This window comes from Podarcis filfolensis (assembly GCF_964270895.1).
Source record: "Podarcis filfolensis genome assembly, chromosome: 5".
Taxonomy (NCBI): Eukaryota; Metazoa; Chordata; class Lepidosauria; order Squamata; family Lacertidae; genus Podarcis; species Podarcis filfolensis.
Genome location: NC_139608.1, coordinates 85,954,261 through 85,977,034, shown reverse-complemented (window position 1 = coordinate 85,977,034; position 22,774 = coordinate 85,954,261). Strand labels below are relative to the sequence as shown.

Below are 22,774 nucleotides of genomic sequence, written 5' to 3'. Positions count from 1 at the left end.
GGGAAAACACAGTGAAAATGAAAACACACACAAAAGGAAGAAAACACAGATGCCGAGTGTTTCCAAATGGCCAGTTTATTATGGTTTGTTTGCAGGGAGGTTAGATGATATTGCATCAAATCAAGCATCCTTCGACACTTTCCAGTGCATTTCTCCACCACTTTCCTTATTGCAAAATGCCCGTTCGTTGGGGGATGTGGGTTCGTTGTACAGGAGCGCCAAATTCATTGTACTTGTGCAACCTGAATTTGCCAGTATGCAAAACAAAAACAAAAAACAGCAACAGTCTGGAAACACCCCTGGTTCCTCTTGAACCTTAAATCATAAATAATCTTGACCATAAATCATTGTGGTGATCAAATAAAATCAGGGAAGATGTGAGCCCACCCCTAGGAAGATGCCTTGTGCAGCATTTTCCCATGGATGTGCCTGCATAGTCTACAAAGGGCACAGATCATCACACTCTTCAGCTGCAAAGGCCATTGAATATTAGACACACAAGAGAGACTACTTGTCCAACTTGAATGAACATTTATGCTGGTTCTCCAGACCCTCTAGTGGTCATCTTTAATTATGACTATAGTAGTGTTAGTCCATGTAGTAGCCTCCAGATGTTGGTCTGTAACTTACATCAGCCTCAGGCAGCGTAATAGCCAATGGTTGGGGTGATCAGAATTTTAGTGAACAGTAACTGGAGAGCAGCACAGAGTCTACCCCTGTTCAATAGTTTAATGCACAATAGCCCTGGAACTCCTGAGGAGCAATGAGCAAATTTCATGTTAGTCGCCCTCTATGCTGCACAACACACAATGTCTTCTCTGGTGGAAAAGTGCAACATGTTGAAGTTGATGCTCGGGGAATATACCTCCAGCAGGTGAAGGCTTAAAGGATCCAATTGCACATTTAATCAGATACAGCAGATCTTTGAAAAAAGCCATCACAAATTCAGTTTACCTTGTGTTCTTGTGTGCACTGTGGAAGACCTACCCAGTCACATTACTTTGCCCTTACAGAGCCATGTTTCTAGCTGTCAGGGAGGCCAGCTCTTTTTGGTGTTTTTCAAGCATAGATTCCACTCTTTGCCAAGACCTCTGTGGCAGAGGTACACAATGCCATCATCTCCACCGTCAAAATAGGTACCTCTACCAGCTATAATCTCTGAACAATTTTGCTGACTTTTAAAGTTTCCTTAGCCAGTTCTTCAATAAGGGCAGAAATACACAGCCGCAGTTTAATTGCCCAAGAAAAGAGCTTACATGTAGACACTAATCTTCTGACTTTACTGTCAGAGGAAGGAGTTCCCTAAAAGCAGTGATAACTGACAAAACAAAACCAAGGCTTTGTAGCACAAACAGTGCAAAAGATTGGCATGAGTTCTGATAGGTGCTTTCCTATCTGGTCCACAGTGCAGCATCCCTTCCTTCACCTCCACCCCAAATGCATGTTTTGGGTACTTCCTCATTCCATATCCTTCTCTTTATTATACTAGAACTCTGCACCACTCAGTGACACTTGATTGAATAAGTATCCTGCATCCACTGCCAAACAACACGTAACACACACACACAATTCACTGCCACATGTTGTGTTGATGGTCACTCGCCTGGCCAACACTTAAAAGAGGATCAGGCAAACTGATCCAAGCCTATCAGTTGTTATCAAGCCACAACCACAAACTAGAATCTCCATTTTCAGAGACAGCCTCAGAACACCACTTGCTTGGGCAGGGGCAACTAACACAAGGAGAGAGGGGTGTTGTTTTCTTGCCCTACATGTCAGGTTCCTGGATAAATTTCTGGGCAGTGTTGGTAACTATTAGATCCGCCCTTCGTCTGATTCAGTGGAACTCTTGTAACATAGAACCACCGTATTTTTCGCTCTATAAGACGCACCAGACCACAAGACGCACCTAGTTTTTGGAGGAGGAAAACAAGAAAAAAAATATTCTGAATCTCAGAAGCCAGAACAGCAAGAGGGATCGCTGCGCAGTGAAAGCAGCAATCCCTCTTGCTGTTCTGGCTTCTGGGATAGCTGCGCAGCCTGCATTCGCTCCATAAGACACACACACATTTCCCCTTACTTTTTTGGAGTGAAAAAGTGAGTTTTATAGAGCAAAAAATACGGCAATTGCCACAAGATGTAGTAATGACCACAAGCAGAGATGGCTGCTTTAAAAAGTCTCTGCCATTAGCTGCAATAGCTGAATGACAGTTCAGTTTGCAAGCAGAATATTCCAGAATGCTCTATGCATCTTGATTCCCTGCTGGTGATCTTCCATCGGCATCCAAGTTTCTGTTGTGATAAGTGGAATGCTGAGCTACATGGACCTTGCTCTGATCCTGAAAGACAGCTCTTGTATTCATAGGTAAATATTCTGCAAATAACTGCTGACTCTTTAAAGCAAACAAATGTTTCGGGGACAATCCTCTTGTTCACATTTGTCTTTACCCTGAGCAACTATACCTCATTCTTCCTGCACCAGTTGTTGCATTTTCAAACCGCAATTACTTTCAATTCACATAACGATTAAAATACATTAATAGGGTGATTGGAGCTAATCACAAGAGTCTTGTCAAACACACGCATTGAGCTGGAAAGAAACTGCACTCTTTGGGTCATTTGTATAAGCAGAGAGGATCCCTATGCTTACTTCAGCAAAGTCTGGATGTTCTTATCAGGTAGAGGCTGAACACAAACCTGTGATAAACAGTTTCATAGCAATGGATTGCACTAAAAATGTTTTCTCCAGCTGGGATGTTAGAACTAGGTGGACACGTTTTGTGAAAGTGGCCTTTTAATGCTACTCAAGTTCAAAAGTGTATCAGGAATTTCAGCAGTTTTAAGGTGGGAAAGATTCAGTAACAGGCTTAATGGTGGTCTACATACTCGGTAGAATGGAACAGTGTGGAGGATGCTGTATGTATGGCTTTCCTATGAGGGATTGACAAACCTTCTCATTCTCGGTTTCTCTGAGTTTGTCATCTTTACAATCTTAAGTTCAGTTTGTTCAATCTTCACATAAGCTTGCATTTTTTTACAAAAAGAATATTTGTGAAAATTCATAACACTTTGGTGCATTTATACCCACGCATCCATTTCTCTATGCCATTTTGCCTAACGTACAAATTTTTGCAAGCAATCTGTCTTAGCAGAATGCCATTGCTAATGTTCTTTCCCGCTTATATAGACAGACATGTTTGCACGCACATCTTTGTAATATGTGCACTAATATGGGCAATTGGGAGACCAGCTGGTATCACACAGAGGGGCAGACTTGACCCCGAAGCCTTCATAATTGTTAATCCCTACTTTACAGTGACAGAAATTGGATTCTAGCCACACTGCGATTGAAGGCAACAATTTTGTGGTGCACACACACACACACAAATCTGTATTCCTTCCTAACTGCAACCTAGGAGTGCTCTGCCAAGTCTCAAGTGTGAGAAAGGGGAGAGGGGGATGTTGAGGGGAAACAGCCCCTTGGCCATTCATCCTGACACCACCCCCTCCCCAAGTAATGTTTGCTTATTACTGGCTTGGAGTAACTGGCTGTCTTGCCTAATCTCCTTTTCAGTGCATCGCAGGCAGTACTGTCGGGAAAGGCAGAATAGACTGAGGCGGTAGAGAGGAAGGCACTCCAGGCTGTGCACTCCATGTGCTCATCGGATGCACATGCTCCACCGCAACATGCCTGAGTGGGCATCAAGCAGATTGGTGAGTGAGGAGCAGGGTGGTGTCAACGGACTGTATGCGCCACCATGTGGGCTTACCTAATGGCAGCAATAGACAACTGGCCATCTGCAGCGCCTCCACCACCCTGAAGGAACACCTGAAAAGGCTGGATTGGCTGAGTCCCCAAGGTAGGGACAAGAACCTCATGTCCGTGAGGAGCTATCATCAATTGTTAAGGGTGATAAAACATCCACGCCCTCAAACGGCATCAAAATATGAATGTGGTAGGAGAATATAAAATATTTGAGGGGGTCGCCCCCCCCAAGTTGATAGGCATTCAAATGGTGGGTGTGGCACATCATGTGACTGATTATATGGGGGGCGGCTTACCTGGGATCCCCAATATTTTATTCAAGTTGGCACCCCTGGTGGGGGAGGGATGGGGTGGGGGAGAAGAACTGCTAAGCCAAAATAATTCATTTACAGGTCATATTTATTCCACTGTAAAAAGTCAATAGACTCCTTATATATATATACACACACACAGTCACCTGCCGTTCCACACAGTAGACACTGGCTTCAGTTCCCAATGGGATTCTGCAATAAATGTGGAGAATTTTAGCCTAATGCATAAGAGGAAGGAAGCACTAGATGAGACACATTTCACTCTGCTTTTGTGCTAAGAGGCCAGAGGTGCAGGAGGGGGTAACGGCATCCTCCTAAAGTGAAAGCGACCAGAAGGAAAATTTAGCAGCCTGTTCCCAAATGAGTTAGAGCATCATGTACGGCCAATTCCTGCCCGCTCCCAGAAGCCTCTCACTTTATCGGGCGCTAATCGCCCGAGTCTAGTTATCTTGTGAGGAGATCGTGCGTGCAAGCAAAGAATGCCTGGAGGGCACCCAGTGAGATTTAACTGAAAGGAGGAGAGCTTCCAGTACAAGACTTAGTCAAGATGGTACAGCTCGCTCAGCACTGCAGAGGTTCCCCCTCCCTGTCCTGGGCCCAGGCCTCTGCTTCCTGTCCCACATTCTCTGGTCTTGTCCAGTGGGCAGATATTTCCCCCCCCAGCTCTCGCTACCCAGCAGAGTAGCTGAAGAGTACCCTGAAGAGTCAAGCCAAAGAGGGGCGATAGGAAAAGTCATATTCTCAAGTCAACGCCAAAGAATATAGGCAAGCAAATATCCGTAATAGGAGCGTCTCTGCTTAATTTCCTAGGGAATATAGCTCCCCTGCTCCACTCTGCAGGAAACGCCTACCTTCTTTCTTTTCTATTAGATCACAGGCAGCAGAAGGTGTGTGCTGAAAAACTGACTGCTGCCCCCTAACTCTAAAGAGAAGAGGAGCTGGTCATCACCCACACAGAGATTGCCTCTGCACAAAAGGAGCCAAGGGCCATGGAACAGATGAGCTGGGATGGAAACGTTGGCCTTAGGTCCACTGGGGAGGACAGCCACATTGCAAAGTGGCCTTCCACACTTCTGCTAGGGTCTTCCCTACAGCAATCATGGCTTCTACCAGACAGAGCATCCTGGACCACCATCACCCCTGCAGCCAACTGTCCTCTTTACTCCTCTCCTCAGTTGACTTCAGAAGCTGTCATGGGGTCAGTCGGCCGCTGGGAGGCCAGAAGAGGCACAGGAGAGGTGGCCTCTATGAGGGCTGGGTTCAGAATAATAGGTAGAGTCATAGGTGGCACTCCCACCTGCAAGGGGGAGGCCAGAGGCTGAAGAATAAGAGGTTGCTGTGCCACCGCTTGAGGTGCATCTTTCGCCGAGCTCACTTTCACAGGTGCTGCTGCTGGAGGGTGGAACTGTGGTCCAGAGAGACTGGAACTGCTTGGAACTGCAGCCGTCTCAGGGTCTGCTGAGAGAAGAGAATAGATTTTTCACTTGTTCAAGAGGAAAATTAGTCACCAGATAATATGTTCCATGGGGACGCGGGTGGCGCTGTGGGTTAAACCACAGAGCCTAGGACTTGCCGATCAGAAGGTCGGCAGTTCGAATCCCCGCGATAGGGTGAGCTCCCGTTGTTCGGTCCCTGCTCCTGCCAACCTAGCAGTTCGAAAGCACGTCAAAGTGCAAGTAGATAAATAGGTACCACTCCGGCGGGAAGGTATACAGTGTTTCCGTGCGCTGCTCTGGTTCGCCAAAAGCAGCTTAGTCATGCTGGCCACATGACCCGGAAGCTGTATGCCGGCTTCCTCGGCCAGTAAAGCTAGATGAGCGCTGCAACCCCAGAGTCGGCCATGACTAATGGTCAGGGGTCCCTTTACCTTTACCTAATATGTTCCATGACCTCCCCAAGCTTCACCTAGCTCACTCTGGGTGTGTATAAGTACACACAAATCATTCCTTTTTATCTTGGTTTCTTTTCACTCACTGTTCCAGGGACTCCAATATCTCAAGGACCGCCTCTTTCCAGATGAACCTGCCCAGACCCTGAGATCATATTCTGAGGCTCTCCTTCGTGTTCCCCCTTCCTCAAGAGGTTTGGAGGGTAGCAACACAAGAACGGGCCTGCTCTGCAGTGGCTCCCCATCTGTGGAATGCTCTCCCCAGGGAAGCTCGTCTGGCACCTTCATTATACACCTTTAGACGCCAGGCAAAATTTCAACCAGGCCTTTGGTTGATCCTGTTTACATCCTATGCCCTTTTAAAATGTGTGTGTGTTTTTTGGGGGGGTAGCTACTGGGTTGTTGTTTTTATTTTTATTAGGTATTATGTGGTTTTATATCTTGATTTTATTCTGTGAACTGCCATGAGACCCCCGGGTATAGGGCGGTATATAAATTCAATAAATTAATAAATCATCGTTGTCGTCATCATCATCGCACTACCTCTTCAGTCACCCCATGTGATGTGCCTCTTCCAATTCCTATACTAGTTTCCCATTCTGCTTCTCATTCTGCATATATTTGTTTCTTTAACTCTACACCTTTAGCAGCTCAACAGATTCCTGCCCTCTTAAATCGTTTTACCCATTCTTCCTTGCTGCTCCTTAGGCTGGAACTCCCAGAACATAAACACATGTGGCGCCAACTCTTTCTCCCCTTCAAACCTCACCCTGAAACTCATCTTTTATGAGAATGCTTTGGCTTAACCTCTAACTGAAGCTTAAGCAGTGCAACTGAATTTTCTCTCTTTTATCCAGCGCTACCTCTTCTTGGTCTAGCCCCATCTTTAACCCTTCAGCCGGGAGTCAAAAGCACTTTTAGTCAGACAAGCCTGTGGCCTCATTACCCACCTTGTTAAGGCATCTGTAAATATACAAATTGATGCATTTTACTGATGTTTTCACCTACTTGTTTTATTTTTACTTTGTATTTTACTGCTGTTAATCACCCTGAGCACCATCTGGTGGAAAGGAAGAATATAAAATTAACAAATACGGATTCCTATCCTCTGTTTGCTGTACTTCCCACATTCTAAGACTTTAGACTGTAAGCAACCTGGAACAGGGATATGTTTGTTGCTGGTTTGTTGTTTGTTTAACTTGCATTAGTTTGTAAAGCATCATGTTCAGTGATGAGGAGATTTGAAAAATTACTCATGCAATACTGCTGCTGCTGTTACTACTGCCACCAGTTTGCAGCAAAAAAGAGATCTGGTCCCACCCCTAAGACAGAAAAGGATCAGCTGCAGGGGGTTTGTTTCCTCGCTGTCTGCCTGAAAAGGTGGCAAACTCTCGTTTCTGCTACCAGCTAAGTGACGTAGGCCACTTGCTTCTCAGGAAGAATATGGCAAGAAGGAGACAAACATGATCCTATTCATTAGCCAGTGAAACAACACCTCTCCAATGCTTGCTTCCTCTTCCTCTTCCCATTCCTTTTATATCATGTCTATTAGATTGTGGTGGTGGTGATAGAAGCAGCTCATTCTTGCAGGAACTGTAGGACTTACCAATGGCCGCCAGCTCAGGAGACTTCTCAGAGGGAGCTGAATGGGTGGCAGTCCTTGTATCCCCTCCAGGGGAATGTGGCAGGGAAGATACTGTTGGTTTGGGAGGATGCATCTCTGTTGGTAAGGTAGGAACTGGGTCTAAATAAAAACAGCAAGCAAAAGAAAAAAGAAAAGATTATACCTCTCGAGGAAAAAGGCTTTCCCTTAAATCAAGACTGCGGGCTCCCACTCATGTCAGATCAGGCTGCTCTGGCAACACGGGACAAGACTATACACACCAACCCACACACAAGTATTCTCTGCTATGACAAGACATCAGGAGTCTATTCTAGCACGATCTGTGCAACAGCCCCGCTCCCCAATAGTCTGCAACATCAAGGGAACCAAGGCATGAACTGTGGTGTGAATCTTAACTTAGCCATCAGGACTGTTTGTGCCCAGGCATCTTTTCAGGCAAAGAAAGCAAGAGATGTACAACACTGGTTTTGGGATTGGCTTGGAGCTCCATTTCTGTTGCTGTCTAGTAAAGCCTCAGATCTACTGCTTTCTAGGGTCCATCTCAAGCTGCAAGCACTGGCTCCTTTCTGCAAGGAGCACAAGAAAAGGGGGAAAGAAATGCCTTGAGAGAACAAAATGAAAAGGAGAACAGGCTCTGGTGCTCATTGATAAAAAACTCTTTATTGCAGCTCAACACATTTCAGAGTAAAACACTGCCCCTTCGGGAGCTTGAAAAACTTGTGTTATTAATGTTCAAAAACACCTTGTACTCAAACTCTAACCAACTCAAGAACCAGCTTGAAAAAGTAGGAATGCAATCCTCTATACCATCTATACTGAACTAGGTTTACAAGTTGATTAGATTTGAATAAGGTGGCTTGGAATTTTAAGAACTCGCACATTTCTCAAGCTCCTGAAGAAGTTTTACTACCAAACATGCTGAGCTAAAATAAAGAGCTTTGTATCAGTGAGTAACTAAGCATGCTTTCCTGTTTGTTTGTTTCATTTCTTTCTGCAAGGAACCTTGCATGGCCACTTCTACATACCCCCAAGTGCCTCTCTCAGAACATGAAGCTTGCTCACAGATTCTAAACATAACACAAAGCGGTTGGCTTGCATACCTTGGATGACTGTCTGTTTGAAGAGCTCATCCCTCAGTTTTGGCAGAAAGCAGTCTATGCGTTCCCAGGTGATCTCCCAGAGATCAGAGTAGCCTGTTCGTGAGTCAGCACTGTGGAATATTCCAGCCGTGTCCATTACTAGCAGCATATTTTTCAGTGATTCAGGGATGGCTTCTGGCTGCAAGGCAAGACATATCTAAGAGCTAAAATCTGAGATCCTGTACACTTTCTTCCTTCTGAATCAACTGCTCCCTCAAGTCCTCTTTTTAGATCACTATCAGAGGTTAACATGGGGCTGGATCACTGGAAGACCAAGAAGGGTGGAAAGGCCCAGAGGGGTGTTAACATGCATTTCAGACATGGGCCTACCAAGGAGAGATCCTAGAAACCTGAAGGGGCAGCAAATACATACCAACAAGTCACTGGATCCAGAATGCATGTATTTGTCCATGAAATCCAGAATTGTCAGCCATAGTGCAGCAAAGGTTGGGAGGGAGAGCAGTGGAGACAAGTGCTGCAGAAAGACCTAGGATAGAACAGAAGATCACACAGTAAGCATATAGCATGAGAGGAAGAGGGACCTAAGGTGACTGCTCTGACACCACAGGGTATGTTTAAGGTTATTTTAAAGCCCTAAACGACCTCTGTCCAGTATACCTGAAGGAGCATCTCCACCCCCATCGTTCTGCCCAGACGCTGAGATCCAGCACCGAGGGCCTTCTGGCGGTTCCCTCACTGCAAGAAGCCAAGTTACAGGGAACCAGGCAGAGGGCCTTCTCGGTAGTGGCACCCGTGGAACGCCCTCCCACCAGATGTCAAAGAGATAAACAGCGACCAGACTTTTAGAAGACATCTGAAGGCAGCTCTCTTTAGGGAAGCTTTTAATGTTTAATAGACTATTGTATTTTAATATTCGGTTGGAAGCCGCCCAGAGTGGCTGGGGAAGCCCAGCCAGATGGGCAGAGTGTAAATAATAAAATTATTATTATTCCTAGACAGCTCTGCCCCCTTAAAGGATTCCAAACCCTGGGAATGCTGTGCCACACTTGGGCCCAAAAGCTTGTTTAGGGCCTCTTGTAAAAAATCACCAGACCATGTGGCCACAATCCTTAAATCCTGAGAGAGTAATCAATTTAATGAAATGAACAAGGTTCACACTACAGTCTTAACACAGATGGCCAGAATTAAGACAGGCAGGGTGATATTACTTCGAAATGTTGTTAAGCTTTAAATTCTGTGTATATATATTGGGGGGGGGGATGTCCAGCACAAGCAGGGTTGTCTTTTTGCAAGTTATCCTTTCATTTCAACTGTAAAGGTGAAAATGTAGTAACTTAAAATAAATCCTCTCTGGCTCCTTAAAGCTTGTTAGCCAACCACAGGGAGCTAAAACAAAGTCCTCACCCTGCTACAGAGATTGCAGGTGAAGTACATATAAACAGAAAAAGTTACTAGGAGAATAGACTTTGTTTTTGTTTAGTGACAGTGAATTCAGGGCAGGAGGCTACTACACCACTTCCCACTGGGAATGGGGACACCAGTTCAAAGGAAGGTAGCAATTCAAAGTGGAGACACTGGGTGTCTCCTGAAAGCCCCAGTTCAAGTCTGCTCATCCCCACTGCCTAATAGGCATAGTCAGAGGGACCTTTAAAGTGATGTACTGGATGCAGGTGGCGCTGTGGGTTAAACCACAGAGCCTAGGACTTGCCGATCAGAAGGTCGGCGGTTCGAATCCCCGCAACGGGGTGAGCTCCCGTTGCTCGGTCCCTGCTCCTGCCAACCTAGCAGTTCGAAAGCACGTCAAAGTGCAAGTAGAGGGAAGGTAAACGGCATTTCCGTGCACTGCTCTTTTTCGTCAGAAGCAGCTTAGTCATGCTGGCCACATGACCCGGAAGCTGTACGTTGGCTCCCTCGGCCAGTAAAGCGAGAGGAGCGCCGCAACCCCAGAGTTGGTCACGACTGGACCTAATGGTCAGGGGTCCCTTTACCTTTACCTTACTTAACATTAGAAAGCTTTGCTCTCTGAAAAGTAAAGTAAGAGGCATCGCACCTTGGAGAGGAGAGTAGAGGCTCTCATTCTGGTCTCCTCCATTCCACCGACGTCTGCAGGGCTGATATTTTCTAGGAGTTTGGTCAGCAAAGGAAACAGCACCTATTATCCAAGATAAGCAGCAAACTGGTAAATAAGGACAGGAGGCAAAATATAGTAGGGGTTGAGAGCAAGAAGCTTTCCTGCAGTCTGACTTTTTCTAGGGGACAGCAGATGATCACAACAACATAAAGATTATTAGGAATGGGTCCAGAGGGACAAAGAAAAATAAGGTTGCCCTAAGACAAATCACCTCCTCCAATGATGATGCAACTATATCAATTCTCCTTGAACTGCTCTTCACCCTAGCTAGTTTGCTATTAACTTATATGGATGCACATCTTCCAGTGAATTGGTTGCAACTGAGGGAGGCAAGATGCAGAGGCTCACTGAAGGTCTGTGCTGACCATGGCTGATGGGAACTGTAGTCCAGAGCATCAGGAAAGCACCAGGTTGGCAAATGCTATGCAAGTAGGAATTTGCTGCCTACTTACAACTATGTTGTAAAGCAGTAGTAGGCAACCTAAGGCCCATGGGCCGGATGTGGCCCAATCGCCTTCTCAATCCGGCCCACGGACGGTCCAAAAATCAGTGTGTTTTTACATGAGTAGAATGTATCCTTTTATTTAAAATGCATCTCTGGTTTATTTGTGGGGCATAGGAATATTTTTTTCAAAATGGGGCATAGGAATATTTTTTTCAAAATATAGTCCGGCCCACCACATGGTCTGAGGGATGGTGGACCAGCCCACGGCTGAAAAAGGTTGCTGACCCCTGCTGTAAAGGGTCTGCATGTCCTGCTTCCTATTGGATTTTTCAAATTTGAAGTGGGAAAACTCAGCTCGCCCTCAAAGGAGATGAAAGCCCCCTCCTCTCCCAAGCCTTCAGAACTGGAAAAAAATAGGATTTATTGCTGTTTCTACTTGAAATAGGGGCAGTCCCTTCTATCAGACGTGTAATATATGCTTTGAACCTGCCTAGATTTTCAAATGTACAGGTGAGATACCTTTTAGATAAAGGAAAACAGAGCATTTATTCTATTTGCCTTGAACATTTAGCCTTTCATCTGTGTACCTTAATAAATTACTAAATTGGGACCTTAATAAATAAATTGGTCCGTTTGCAGCCCAGAAAACTCTCCCTCATGCCTGACCATTGTTCTGCATTGCCACTTGCCAGGATAGCAGATAAAGAGTGTGTGGTTGAGCCTTGCCCAGTGATGACCAGGCAGATCTACTGTCTCACCTTCAACAAATCTCTCAGATGTCCTCCCTGCCTCAAGAAGTATATTCTGCCAGGGGAGGAAAAAGACTAGGAGGTGGAAGCAAGTTACACAGTTTAAATTGCGCCAGAACTCAGCAAGGTCTTGGGTCAGGAGAAGTCCTATCTTCCTCCATAAGCTTCCATTGCCTCCTTTGGAAAGATGAGCCCGTTCGCCCACACTCCCTTGCCAATGTGGGCATATAACAATACCTTATTGAAACAAGATTCCCACTCTAAGGCATCCAGAGCCTGCAGGTCATGCACAAGGAGAGCCCGCTGCAGGTAGGTCAGTGCCTGCATCCGCACCTGTCGCCTTGCATCACAACACAGGCAGGCAATACCTGCAAAGAGCGCAAGTTAAAATAAGGGGGAGAATCTTCATTCTGCACCAAGCAACTCCAGCCCTTGCTTACATCCTTCACGCAACCTCCCCAAAAGCACAGAACCGTTCGATGCTTATTAAATGTAGTCCTGGACCAGCATAGAGCCCTGGGTTTCCACAACAGCACAGTTGAAAAATGAATCTGTCACAGCAACCCATGGGCCTGTCACATAGAAATATAATTTACTCCATTACAAGCCTGAGTTGCTGTCATGTTTCTGGAGGGCTGTAATCTAGAGAACTGTTTGTGTGAGCCATTCAAATCAGATGTTCCGGTGTGTAACGAATCAGAAGAATCACAGTAGGGAGTCCATCAGGACCAGTAAGAAAAAGTTTATCATATTTTGGCATAAAAAGCTTTCTTAAAAGCAAAGGGGGGATACTATTTGAGCTTCTCAAACTGCAGTGAAAGTAAATAACAGGGTCGGTAGCAAGGTGCTTACTAGCAAAAGGCAGCTTAATCATGCTACTAGATTTGAATGGAAACTCCCTTCAAAAATGCATGTGTGAGACTGGCATAGAACATCAAGCACATATAATAAGCCGAGTCTCTGCTTTGGTGAACACACATCCGAAGCTGCTCTTAACATGGTCTGAATATGTGTTCTGAAGGCAGCCCTGTTTAGGGAAGTTTTTAATGTTTGATGTTTTATCACGTTTTTAATATTCTGTTGGGAGCTGCCCAGAGTGGCTGGGGAATAATAAAGTGATGATGATGATGATGATGATGATGAACACAGGGCGCTTAGCAACGTTTTGTTTTTTTTTTTGTTTAAGATCACTCTTCCCTTAAAGTGTATTACTTCAACTGCTTCATGTCCAGTTCTGATGCATGTGGCTGCTATCTTCTAGTCCAGGGTGGTCCAATGCACAACCCAATGCTCAAGGCCTTTTTTGGCATCATTTGACACCCCTCCCTGGCCCTCACACTGCTTCTAAAACCATGTAAGCAAGACGCTGGGCTTTGGGAAGGAAGCTTGAGGGCTCTGACAGGGTCCTAAAGTCCTCCTATCTCCTTCCCAAAGCCTCGTTAGCACTTTACCAGCTTGGGGAAGGAGATGTGAGGGCTCTAGGACCCTGCCAGAGCCTCAGACCTTCTTCACAAAGCCCAGCACTTTGCTTAGCCAGCTTGAGGAGGGCAGTGTGAGCGCAGGGTGGGGTGGGGTGACAAATTTTGCCCTTGCTCCCCTCCCCTGCAGCTTCCATATCAAAGTTCTCTTGCAGCCCACTTGATATGAAAAGCCGGACCACCCTGTTCTTGTATGCTAGGATGGGCTAGGCTTACCTTGCAGTAATGGGCACCAGCAATTGGCCCATAACGTCTGAGAGTCTGCTTCAATTTTCTTTCCCGCAGCCTCCAGATGGTGCTGCTCTTCAGCCCAAGAGCTATAGATGGTGGCAGCTCGTGTGTGAAGGGTGTGCATCAGGTCCAGCAGCTGCAATAGAAGAGGTAAGTTGGCAACAAACAACCTGCCTATCTATGAACAACATGAAAACAAGCCACTGTCAATGCTCAGAATGGAAGAAAAGCAATGACCTGTTATCGTGGTTGTGTCCAAACAAATCTGATTATCAGAAGGGGAAGAAACAGGGCAATCACCCAGGCTTGAGGGAATAAGCCTACAAGTACAGTAGTACCTCAGGTTAAGTACTTAATTCATTCTGGAGGTCCGTACTTAACCTGAAACTGTTCTTAACCTGAAGCACCACTTTAGCTAATGGGGCCTCCTGCTGCTGCTGCCGCCGCACCGCCAGAGCCCAATTTCTGTTCTCATCCTGAAGCAAAGTTCTTAACCTGAAGCACTATTTCTGGGTTAGCGGAGTCTTTAACCTGAAGCGTATGTAACCTGAAGCGTATGTAACCTGAGGTACCACTGCATATGAACGTGTTCAGCAGTTCCAACTGATTCTTGGTTTGATTAAGGAAGTCATAATCTATAGGAAGGGAATTCCTATTTTTAATTTCTCACTCTTCTAGAATATCTGGTTGGGTGCGTTACTCTGTATTAAAATACAGATTCATAGCAAAATGCCCCCATAACCCCAAAAAGAGACAGAACCATGCAGGCAAGAACTAAGGCACTTTTTAATTCCCACAGAAAGGAACACTGCACCCACACCAACCCTCTGGACACTTTCCAGAGGTACCCCCCACAGCCCGCCCAACTACCTGCATCCCTCTAACCAAAGGGTGTAGCAACTTCAGTTTTGTATGGTCATGATTTTCTCCCTAGGATTCCCATGGCTGGGCTAAATCTATAAAGTATGAGTGCAGGCTCAATACACTGGTACCTTGGTTCTCGAATTTAATCCATTCTGGGAGTCCGCCTGACTCCCGAAACCGTTCAAAAACCAAGGCGCGGCTTCTGATTGGCTGCAGGAGCTTCCTGCCCTCAAGCAGAAGCTGTGGAAGCCACAGAAACCACGTCGGACGTTCGGCTTCTGAAAAACGTTTGCAAACCAGAACACTTACTTCCCAGTTTGCGGCGTTTGGGAGCCAATTTGTTCGACAACTAAGCTGTTTGCAAACCAAGGTACCACTGTTCCACTTTAAAAGTTAAAATAAAAGAGATCTGTATTAAAAGAGCCTGAGTAGACACTCAAGCTAACAATGTGCCTTGCTAGGATAGACCAAGGTCTACCTTAACAAGAATACCAGCTCCTAAGAGGCACCAAGACTTCCCACTAGAAATTGGCCAATAAGTCACCAATCAACAATGACCTTCAGTACATTGTGACCACCCACCTAAGAATCTTCACTAACGAAACTCTAATCCTACATAACCCTTGCCAACTTCACCCTCCAAGCAAACACAGCTTGCTTTCAAAACTTTTTGTGTGCTTCATTAGACACAATCCCACATCTTGGCTTCAGTTTCCTTTCAGGGACAGAAGTACTGTAGCTTCTCAGTCACTTGAAGCACAGACTAACACCGTCCTATTCCTACAGGTGTATCATCATCATAGAGGTCATTCCATGCTCATTTGCACTGTTATCGAGGGAACTAACTGTCTGCAGGCTTCTGCATATTCCTGGAAGGAAATCTTCCTATTCAAGATGGTTCTTTTTTATTTCTGCTGAAGATACATTTCCAATAAACTACTCTAGACTGTACTATAGTATCCATATATTTTATAGTATCAAACAAAATATAGGGAAACTCCCTGCAGGCGCTGCATCACTAAGGATCAAACTAGATGTGATGTTATTTATGCTGTTTGGCCTTGTGTGGCTGGCTGCTGTGTGCTTTACAATAGCTGGCTGGTGGCAGGCAAATTGTACAGGAACCGTGGTGAAGTGGGGCTTTAACCTTTGCTCCCACTGTGTTCCCAAATAGAATTAGCCCCTTCCACTGCTCCTGCTATTTGCAATGGGAGGAAAGTTTCTATCGACACCAATGGATGTTTTCCTTCCATTGTGAGTAACAGGCATGGGTCTTCCTTGATTTGCATCAGGACCACAGTGGGGGTATTGGATTAAAGTCCTTCATCCCTTGAGCCATGGTCCTGATCCAACTCACTCTCTCCTTGCCAAATGCTGCCACCTCAGCTATTTCCCACACTACTCTGAAAATAAAACCCAGTCATGCAAGGCCAAAGAAAATGAATAATGCCACACCTAGGTTGACCCGAAGCTACTGCAACCAGGATAACCGCAGGGAAAGACAAGGAAGAAATCCAGGCTATACTTACGTCCTGACTAACCTGTAAAGACACAGTGTGGTAACTGGCAGGGATGCTCTCATCCTCATCATCCTCATCGCTGGCCGAGCGGTGCTGATGCTGGCTGGATGCCCTCAAGTGCCTCAGGGAACTCTCCTTTGCTTTCTTCTTGAAACGGGTCGATTTGGGGTCATACTTGTGGCTCTTCCCTCGCTTTTCCTGGGACTTGCACCCTAAGAACAAGAAGAATTTCTCTAGGTTGTGGTTCTCCAGGAACACCTTGTGCCTAATTCTAATGCTAAATAAACAACCTGAAACTTTCAGCTCAGGGATCCCCAGGCGTGAAGCATTAAAGGAGGAAAGCTCCACCATTTGTGGTGGGATGCTAAGTTCTACGTCATTCTTAAAAGAACATATCTGTCCTTGGCAACACTAAAAGGATATGTTCCCTCTGCAGCTTCTAACACCTCCTCTTCCCCCCAGGTTTCTCCCTCTGACCACTCACTGCCGTTCCACCACCAATCCCTGAGCTCTGAGCCTTCATCCCTTGTGGGTTCCCTAGCTGGTGCCTCCCATCATTCCTCTGTGTTCAGCCAGCCCATGACAGCAGGTCTAGTTGATCTGTCTTTTTTATAAGAACAAAAAAACCAACCCTCGCCTAATGGGTGTAGATTGCTCCCTTAATTTGCTATAACATGGAGCCCCACAGGCAAATACTCAGATTACAGAAAAGTGATGGCCTCACCTCCATTTAGACTGGCCTCTACAAAGATGCGGATAGTTTTGACGCAGAGCTCAAAGTTTTCAGGTGTGACATGGGCAGCATCTCGCACAATGAAAGACAAGGACTCAACACACTTCATGAGCGACTTGGTATTGTGTGGGCCCAGGTCCATCCCCACAGTCAGGCTGTACTGATTCACCAAGGGTGAACTGCCCAGTCTGGAGAGTCCAACCATGGCCTTTGGGCTGTCAAGGTCATCCTTCCCAACCTGTGAAATGAAAAGTATGTTTGAGTCCAACAGGGCAACCGTCTCTACAGCCAAGAGAATAGGCTGCATTGCCTGTACTAACTTCCAATAACCACCTGATGTGCCGTTCCAAGTCTCTGGGCTCCTGCTCCCTTAGAATGTTGCCTTTTCATAAATAGCCAGATCCCTATGGAGACAGTTGGATTTGGGCCAGTTCACTCAATTCACTTGGCAGAAAAGTCTGGAAGGCCTGTTTTTGCAGTCTTCGGACAGAACTATACGGTTGTACTTGCCTTCCCCTGGAATCCAGGTGAAAGGGCTGCCAGAGACTAGCAATGCAAACAAGACTGTTTCCAGACTTAGAAACAGGAGCCTTGATGCAGTGCTAACCTCAAATCTGACTTGGGTTTGGGCTTTCTCTACAGCCTGTTGCCTCAACGAAGACATGCATAAAGCAGGGGGAAGCCCTTGGTACTACTTACCACAAGCCAGCCGCTGTTCATCACATCCACATCAGTCACAGAACGATGCATTTTGCCTTGCTTGCTGTGATCTGCATACACCTCTGAATCAGAAGTGTAGCCACGATCTAGGCTGGCTTCATTTGGGTGATAGATCTCACTGTCTGACTGAGCCCCTTTAAATAAGCAAAACGGAGTGAGACAAAAGATGCAAGGGAATGCCAATTTCATGGCAGCAAAGAGCTGTGCTAGTGGCAACTGTGCCAGTTCAGATCCCATCAGCATATATGTGAAATAAAGATTTTTTGGCTCTAAAATGCATCATTTGACACCTGTTTACATTCAGTTGCATTTGCCATTTTACCACCCATTCACTCAGTTTGGAGAGGTGCTTTTGGAGCTCCTCAAAATCTATTTTTTGTTTTAACGATGCTGAACAATTTAGTATCGTCAGCAAATTTGGCCACCTCTCTGCTCACTCCTAACCTAGGACCAACAGACGGGGCCACTGCCAAGGACAAATCTTACCTGTGTCATTCTCTGCCCTTGCTGTAGCCTGCAGCGCTGGGGGTGGTTTCACTCCTGATCCAATGCATTCCAGGAGGCTAAAGAGTGTGTACCAGTCATCTCCAGAATGGATGTTGGCAGCATTAGTCTTGAGAAGCTCGTGAAGACCATACGCAATCTGATGACTGGCCCTGTTCAGCATGCTGGGCTTCATCATGAGCAAGATACGCAAGGAGAGCAGCACCTGCTCAGAGAGAAGCAAGGATGAGTACTAGAGTGTCAAGCTATCTCTACACCAGCTTCACTCTTGCATTTTGCTTTTACTCCCCGACCACAGTCTGTGTTATGTGAAAGGTCCTTTATCAACACAGGAGGATAAACCGGAGGACTTTTAGGTATTGGAGCTGTCTGTGTGTGTGCTCCTGACATTTTCCTTAGAAAAAAAAAGTCCTTATGCAAACCTAGGGCTTTCGTGGGCTGCTTCCTCCCTCTTGCACAAGGCTGTCATTGTTTTGGTTATATAAGGACTAGTATTCACCTCTAAACTTCAGAAATAGAGGGAATAATGGGTATTCTGTGCTTCAGCCACAAAACTCAAGGAAGAAAGTCAGCATTCCAGAGATACCATGAACAAGAGGTCCAACAATAAGAGCAGACCACTCCATCAAGCCCTCCTTTACCTGGGCACTGATCTCCTCTCTGCGCAAAAGACGGATTGCCAGCCGCAACAGCCCCACCACTGCCCTCTCAACTAGGAAGCAATACTCCACAGCATTGACACACAAGTGGTAGAGGTGGTCTCGCACTGCCTGCCATACAAAGGCTACACGGTCCCTAGAGAAAGAGGGAGAGAGGACATTATGACAAGACACATGCAAGCACAGCTTCAGAAGACCAGCAACCCAGTTGGGCATGTGGAAATACTTTTATATTGAGATTCACACCAAGAGGGAAGTCAGGTCCCTCGAGTCCACAGCTAAATAGGTGTGGCAAGAATAAGAGAATATGTCCCCTGTCCAGTACTGTATGAATACAAAGAAAGCTAAGATAGTGTATGAGTTCAATATAAACTATACATAAAGCAACTATATGGAAGATCATAAAAAGAACAGTTCAAAGTTGGAATGCCTCTGATGGTGCATTTGTATGACTCACCTGTTCTCCAGCACAATCCTCAGAAGCATCTCCAAGCAGAAAGCACAGTCTTCCTCATCATATGTTTCCTCATCAGGAGTCACAGAGATGAGAGCCTGAAGCAAGCAAATCATACCCAGACATATTTAGAGAATTATATGGAATGACAATTCCCCACAACAGAAGTCTACATATGCTCGATCTCTCCTCAAGGACTTCTTGCAGCAGCAATGGAAATGAAAAAGCAAGGAAGCTCATGTAGGCATAACACTGTACATACATCCTTTGATGCACTGCTGCTGTGAAGTAGAAGGACCACCATTTCCTGTTCTGATGGATTTATATCTCTGGGGATGCAAAGCCAAAGCAATGGCTACAGATCTAAGGAGAACGGCCAACTGGGGTTTTTTTATCTGTCAGCTACTCTTAGTTTTACTTATGGTGCCAATCCAAACAACTGGACTTCACTATTCAGCATGATACGCTAGACTTGTATCAAAGGAAGAAAATCTGGTTGCTTCTTTGGAATCCCACCCCCTTTTGCAGTCCCCCACCTTAGAATTTCCAAAGCAGCAGGCACTAAAAAAAAAGAACTTTTAATAGTAGAGCTGCAAAAATGCAAGAAAAGTCCAGGGAAAAGAATTATGCTGAACAAATGTAATAGGAAAAAAGGAGGCGGGGAAATAGATTAAAAATAATCCAAGTTCACAACAAATGATTCAAATTATCCAAGTAGAAAATCAAACAAACCACTAGGAGACTGTATGAAAAGGAGCTCCTAGGAGGTGCTCATTTTTTCAAACTTTGATATGTCTGTCTATCAGGCTAAGCAGTGGAATGAAACCCAATTGTGTGGAGTAACACTGTAAAACAACCTAGAGAAGGGTTCAGAGGCCTCTGCAACGGATGAACCTCTGGCTCATTAGTCTCACATGGAAACCTCCAACTCAGGAACTGGCCAGGTCTCCCGTGGGCAACGTGTGCCAACACAGCATGCAATACTTCCATGGTGTTTGAGCAAGATGACTCCCTGTTGATTTGAGCACACAGTTCAAGATCATACCCATGCAGTTCATATACACCAAACCTATATGGGACACTTATTCACCCTCACCTTCATTAGCTCCTGCAGGGACTCCAGTTGCAGAAACTTGCTTTCAGTTATCATCTTCTCTGGGTCACATTGCTATAGAGGAGAAAGTGAAAAAAGGATGTGTGTTAGGAAGAAAACAAGGCCTAACGGTGCCAGCGATCTCTCTTGGAACTTACGAAGTACAAAAAAGAAGGAGGAAGTGTCCTTGAGCAGATCCAGAATTAACTGCCCTGCCACCAAGTCCCCCACACCAGTTAAGGGGAAGGGCCTCTGATTTGAACCCAGCACCTCTTTTTATGGAAATTAAGACATAAAAGGACACTCAAGTTGAGGTGCACCAAACTTTTTTTTTAATGGCTCAATAAAGCTTCAATATATATATATATATATTAAAAAACCATCATACTGACCAACAGTACCCTAGTTCAGTGTTGAGGCATCAGAACTTTAAGCAAGTTCTTTGGGTTTTTCTATCTGCCGTGAATCACAACACTGACAAGAGGAGAGGGGAAAACACCCACAGCTCACAAAGGGCAACAGGGAGCTCATTTTACTGTATGTCTAAATGGCAGAATGACTTTTTTGTCATGAAGGGCATAAACATTAAAAAGCCTCCCCAGAGGACCCTGAAGGGCATGTGGCAACCAGAGGGACTGTACCCACTGTGATTGGGGAGAAAAATGAGGCGTTTATTCCTACAGAATCACACCCATCAGTTTGAAACCAGGGCAAGGCATGGGAACAAAACTCAGCCAAGTAACTTTGAGCAAGTTATTCTCTCTCAGCCTAACTACAACTTTCGGCTCTTCAAAGGGAGAACAGGATACAGCTCCAGTTGCGATAATAAATAAATGCTTCCTTGGAGAGAAGGCACTGCCCCAGATAAACTTACATTATGCTAACTATGTGGTCACACAGAAGTTGCATTTAATTCTCATCATGTGCTGTAAGAAGAGAGCCTGCTCAAACAAGAGCTGTCTAAGTGCAGTTCTGGCAAGTGGGCAGGCAGAGCCCACTGCCCTCCTGTATATGTGCCCTCCCAGCTTGCTGACCATGAATTACCTTTATACACTCCAGGGCCATTCTCTTTGCCTCCTGGTTCTCCGTAGATGGCCCCCTCATACCAGATTGTTCTGTGCCACTGAGTGTCAGCCAACTAACGAAACTCAGCATGGTGGACTCGCCACTAGAAGAAAAAAGTACATTCGGTCATATCAAGGGCATACTGATATACGCTATCATATCTTATATCTACATAACAATTCAAGATTTTGATTGCCTGTGCTTATGTCACCAAAACTGCACCACCTGTGCAGAAGCACTCCATTTTGTTGTGGGATCACACCTGTTCTACGCCACTTCTGTTCTTTGGGGGAAAGTGCCTGGGCTTATATAGCCAATACGACAACACCAACACACACAAGATTCCTGGTAACCCCAAAAGTTTGCAGAAGGGGGGGGGGAAGTATCTTCATGCAGGGGAAGCAAGTGGTGGACCACATCTCTAACCAAAGAAACAGCCCAATGAGGATTGTGCATGCTCAGAGGGCACCAAATGCTAACTGACAGTAGTCAAACAGCACCATCCACACTCAACACAGAGGTACCAGAAGACTATGGGGAAATAATGACTGGACTATTAAGGAAAAATCTAAAGGGGGGGAGGGGAGGATATAATAGAGTATCCCGAAATAGGGCATGACTGTGCTGGCTGGCTGGTGGAACAGGGGTGTGCCATATTACAATATTTTGTTACAGATCCTACTTGTGTTCTCTAGCACCTGATAGCTTATACCTGGCAACAGAAGAGCATATTTGCCTGCCAATGTGTAAACACTCTCCAGACCACTCACCGGTTGGAAGGTGTCTCCTCGCGTTGCAGAGAGATCTTGCCATTGGGATCTACAAAGTCTTCAACCTGGAAATTAAGCCAATACGTCATGTGTATTACCCAAACCAAGGGTTTAATTTGGTCCTTTGGGTTCACAACTCCCTCTTCCCTTCTCAAATTGATGCTCTCATTGGAGCATCCCTGTTTAGCACAACAAACCATGGGCCGCTGTAGGTAAAAGGATTGCCCCTTGGAAAGAAGTGGCTCTTGGAACTGAGCTAAATCAAGTCTGATTACTACTCAGAGATACTGCACACTTTAGGTGATGTTAATTAACTCCCATGCTGCTTGATTAACTTTGGGTACTTTGAATTAAAGAATCTTTCTATTTCTGGTCTCCTACGAGAAATGTTTACCCTACCATTAATCATCACTGGTTCTAAGGAAGGCACTATTTGCCTGTTTATGGGCTTTAATGGCTATTGCACCATCTATAGAGTAAACAAAGAGAAGGGTCACATGGCAGTTTCTTTAACAGGAATGAGAGTTCCATAATGTTAGGCAATTTTAGTAGCATAAACTGGTTACAAGTCTAAGGATTTATTAGTCACATGTTTTAAGGATTTTTAGTAACATGCTTTCAAATAATATGTCCTATTTTGTGCATCTCCCCATCTCACATAGTCCAATT

The 22,774-nt window shown here is 45.4% G+C and overlaps 1 protein-coding gene across 21 annotated transcripts in view; it reads right to left on the bottom strand.

Annotated features, from left to right (window-relative positions):
- Positions 1–4,147: 4,147 nt before the first annotated feature.
- The window catches only part of GBF1 (golgi brefeldin A resistant guanine nucleotide exchange factor 1), a 79,851-nt gene continuing 61,224 nt past the window's right edge, over positions 4,148–22,774 (bottom strand). For 4 of the 21 annotated variants that reach the window (XM_083615454.1, XM_083615465.1, XM_083615472.1 and 1 more), the window contains 16 exons: positions 22,106–22,170; positions 21,315–21,438; positions 20,274–20,345; positions 19,181–19,275; positions 18,706–18,859; positions 18,047–18,269; positions 17,540–17,694; positions 16,832–17,078; positions 16,117–16,319; positions 13,709–13,859; positions 12,252–12,382; positions 10,740–10,841; positions 9,102–9,215; positions 8,690–8,867; positions 7,572–7,709; positions 4,148–5,535 (listed from right to left, as the gene is read on the bottom strand). In XM_083615454.1, coding sequence (XP_083471580.1) covers positions 5,249–5,535; positions 7,572–7,709; positions 8,690–8,867; positions 9,102–9,215; positions 10,740–10,841; positions 12,252–12,382; positions 13,709–13,859; positions 16,117–16,319; positions 16,832–17,078; positions 17,540–17,694; positions 18,047–18,269; positions 18,706–18,859; positions 19,181–19,275; positions 20,274–20,345; positions 21,315–21,438; positions 22,106–22,170 — 2,439 coding nt within the window. In that variant the 3' untranslated portion in view covers positions 4,148–5,248. The remainder of the gene's footprint in view (positions 5,536–7,571; positions 7,710–8,689; positions 8,868–9,101; positions 9,216–10,739; positions 10,842–12,251; positions 12,383–13,708; positions 13,860–16,116; positions 16,320–16,831; positions 17,079–17,539; positions 17,695–18,046; positions 18,270–18,705; positions 18,860–19,180; positions 19,276–20,273; positions 20,346–21,314; positions 21,439–22,105; positions 22,171–22,774) is intronic. The other 17 variants (XM_083615455.1, XM_083615456.1, XM_083615463.1 and 14 more) reach the window with 7 other exon arrangements.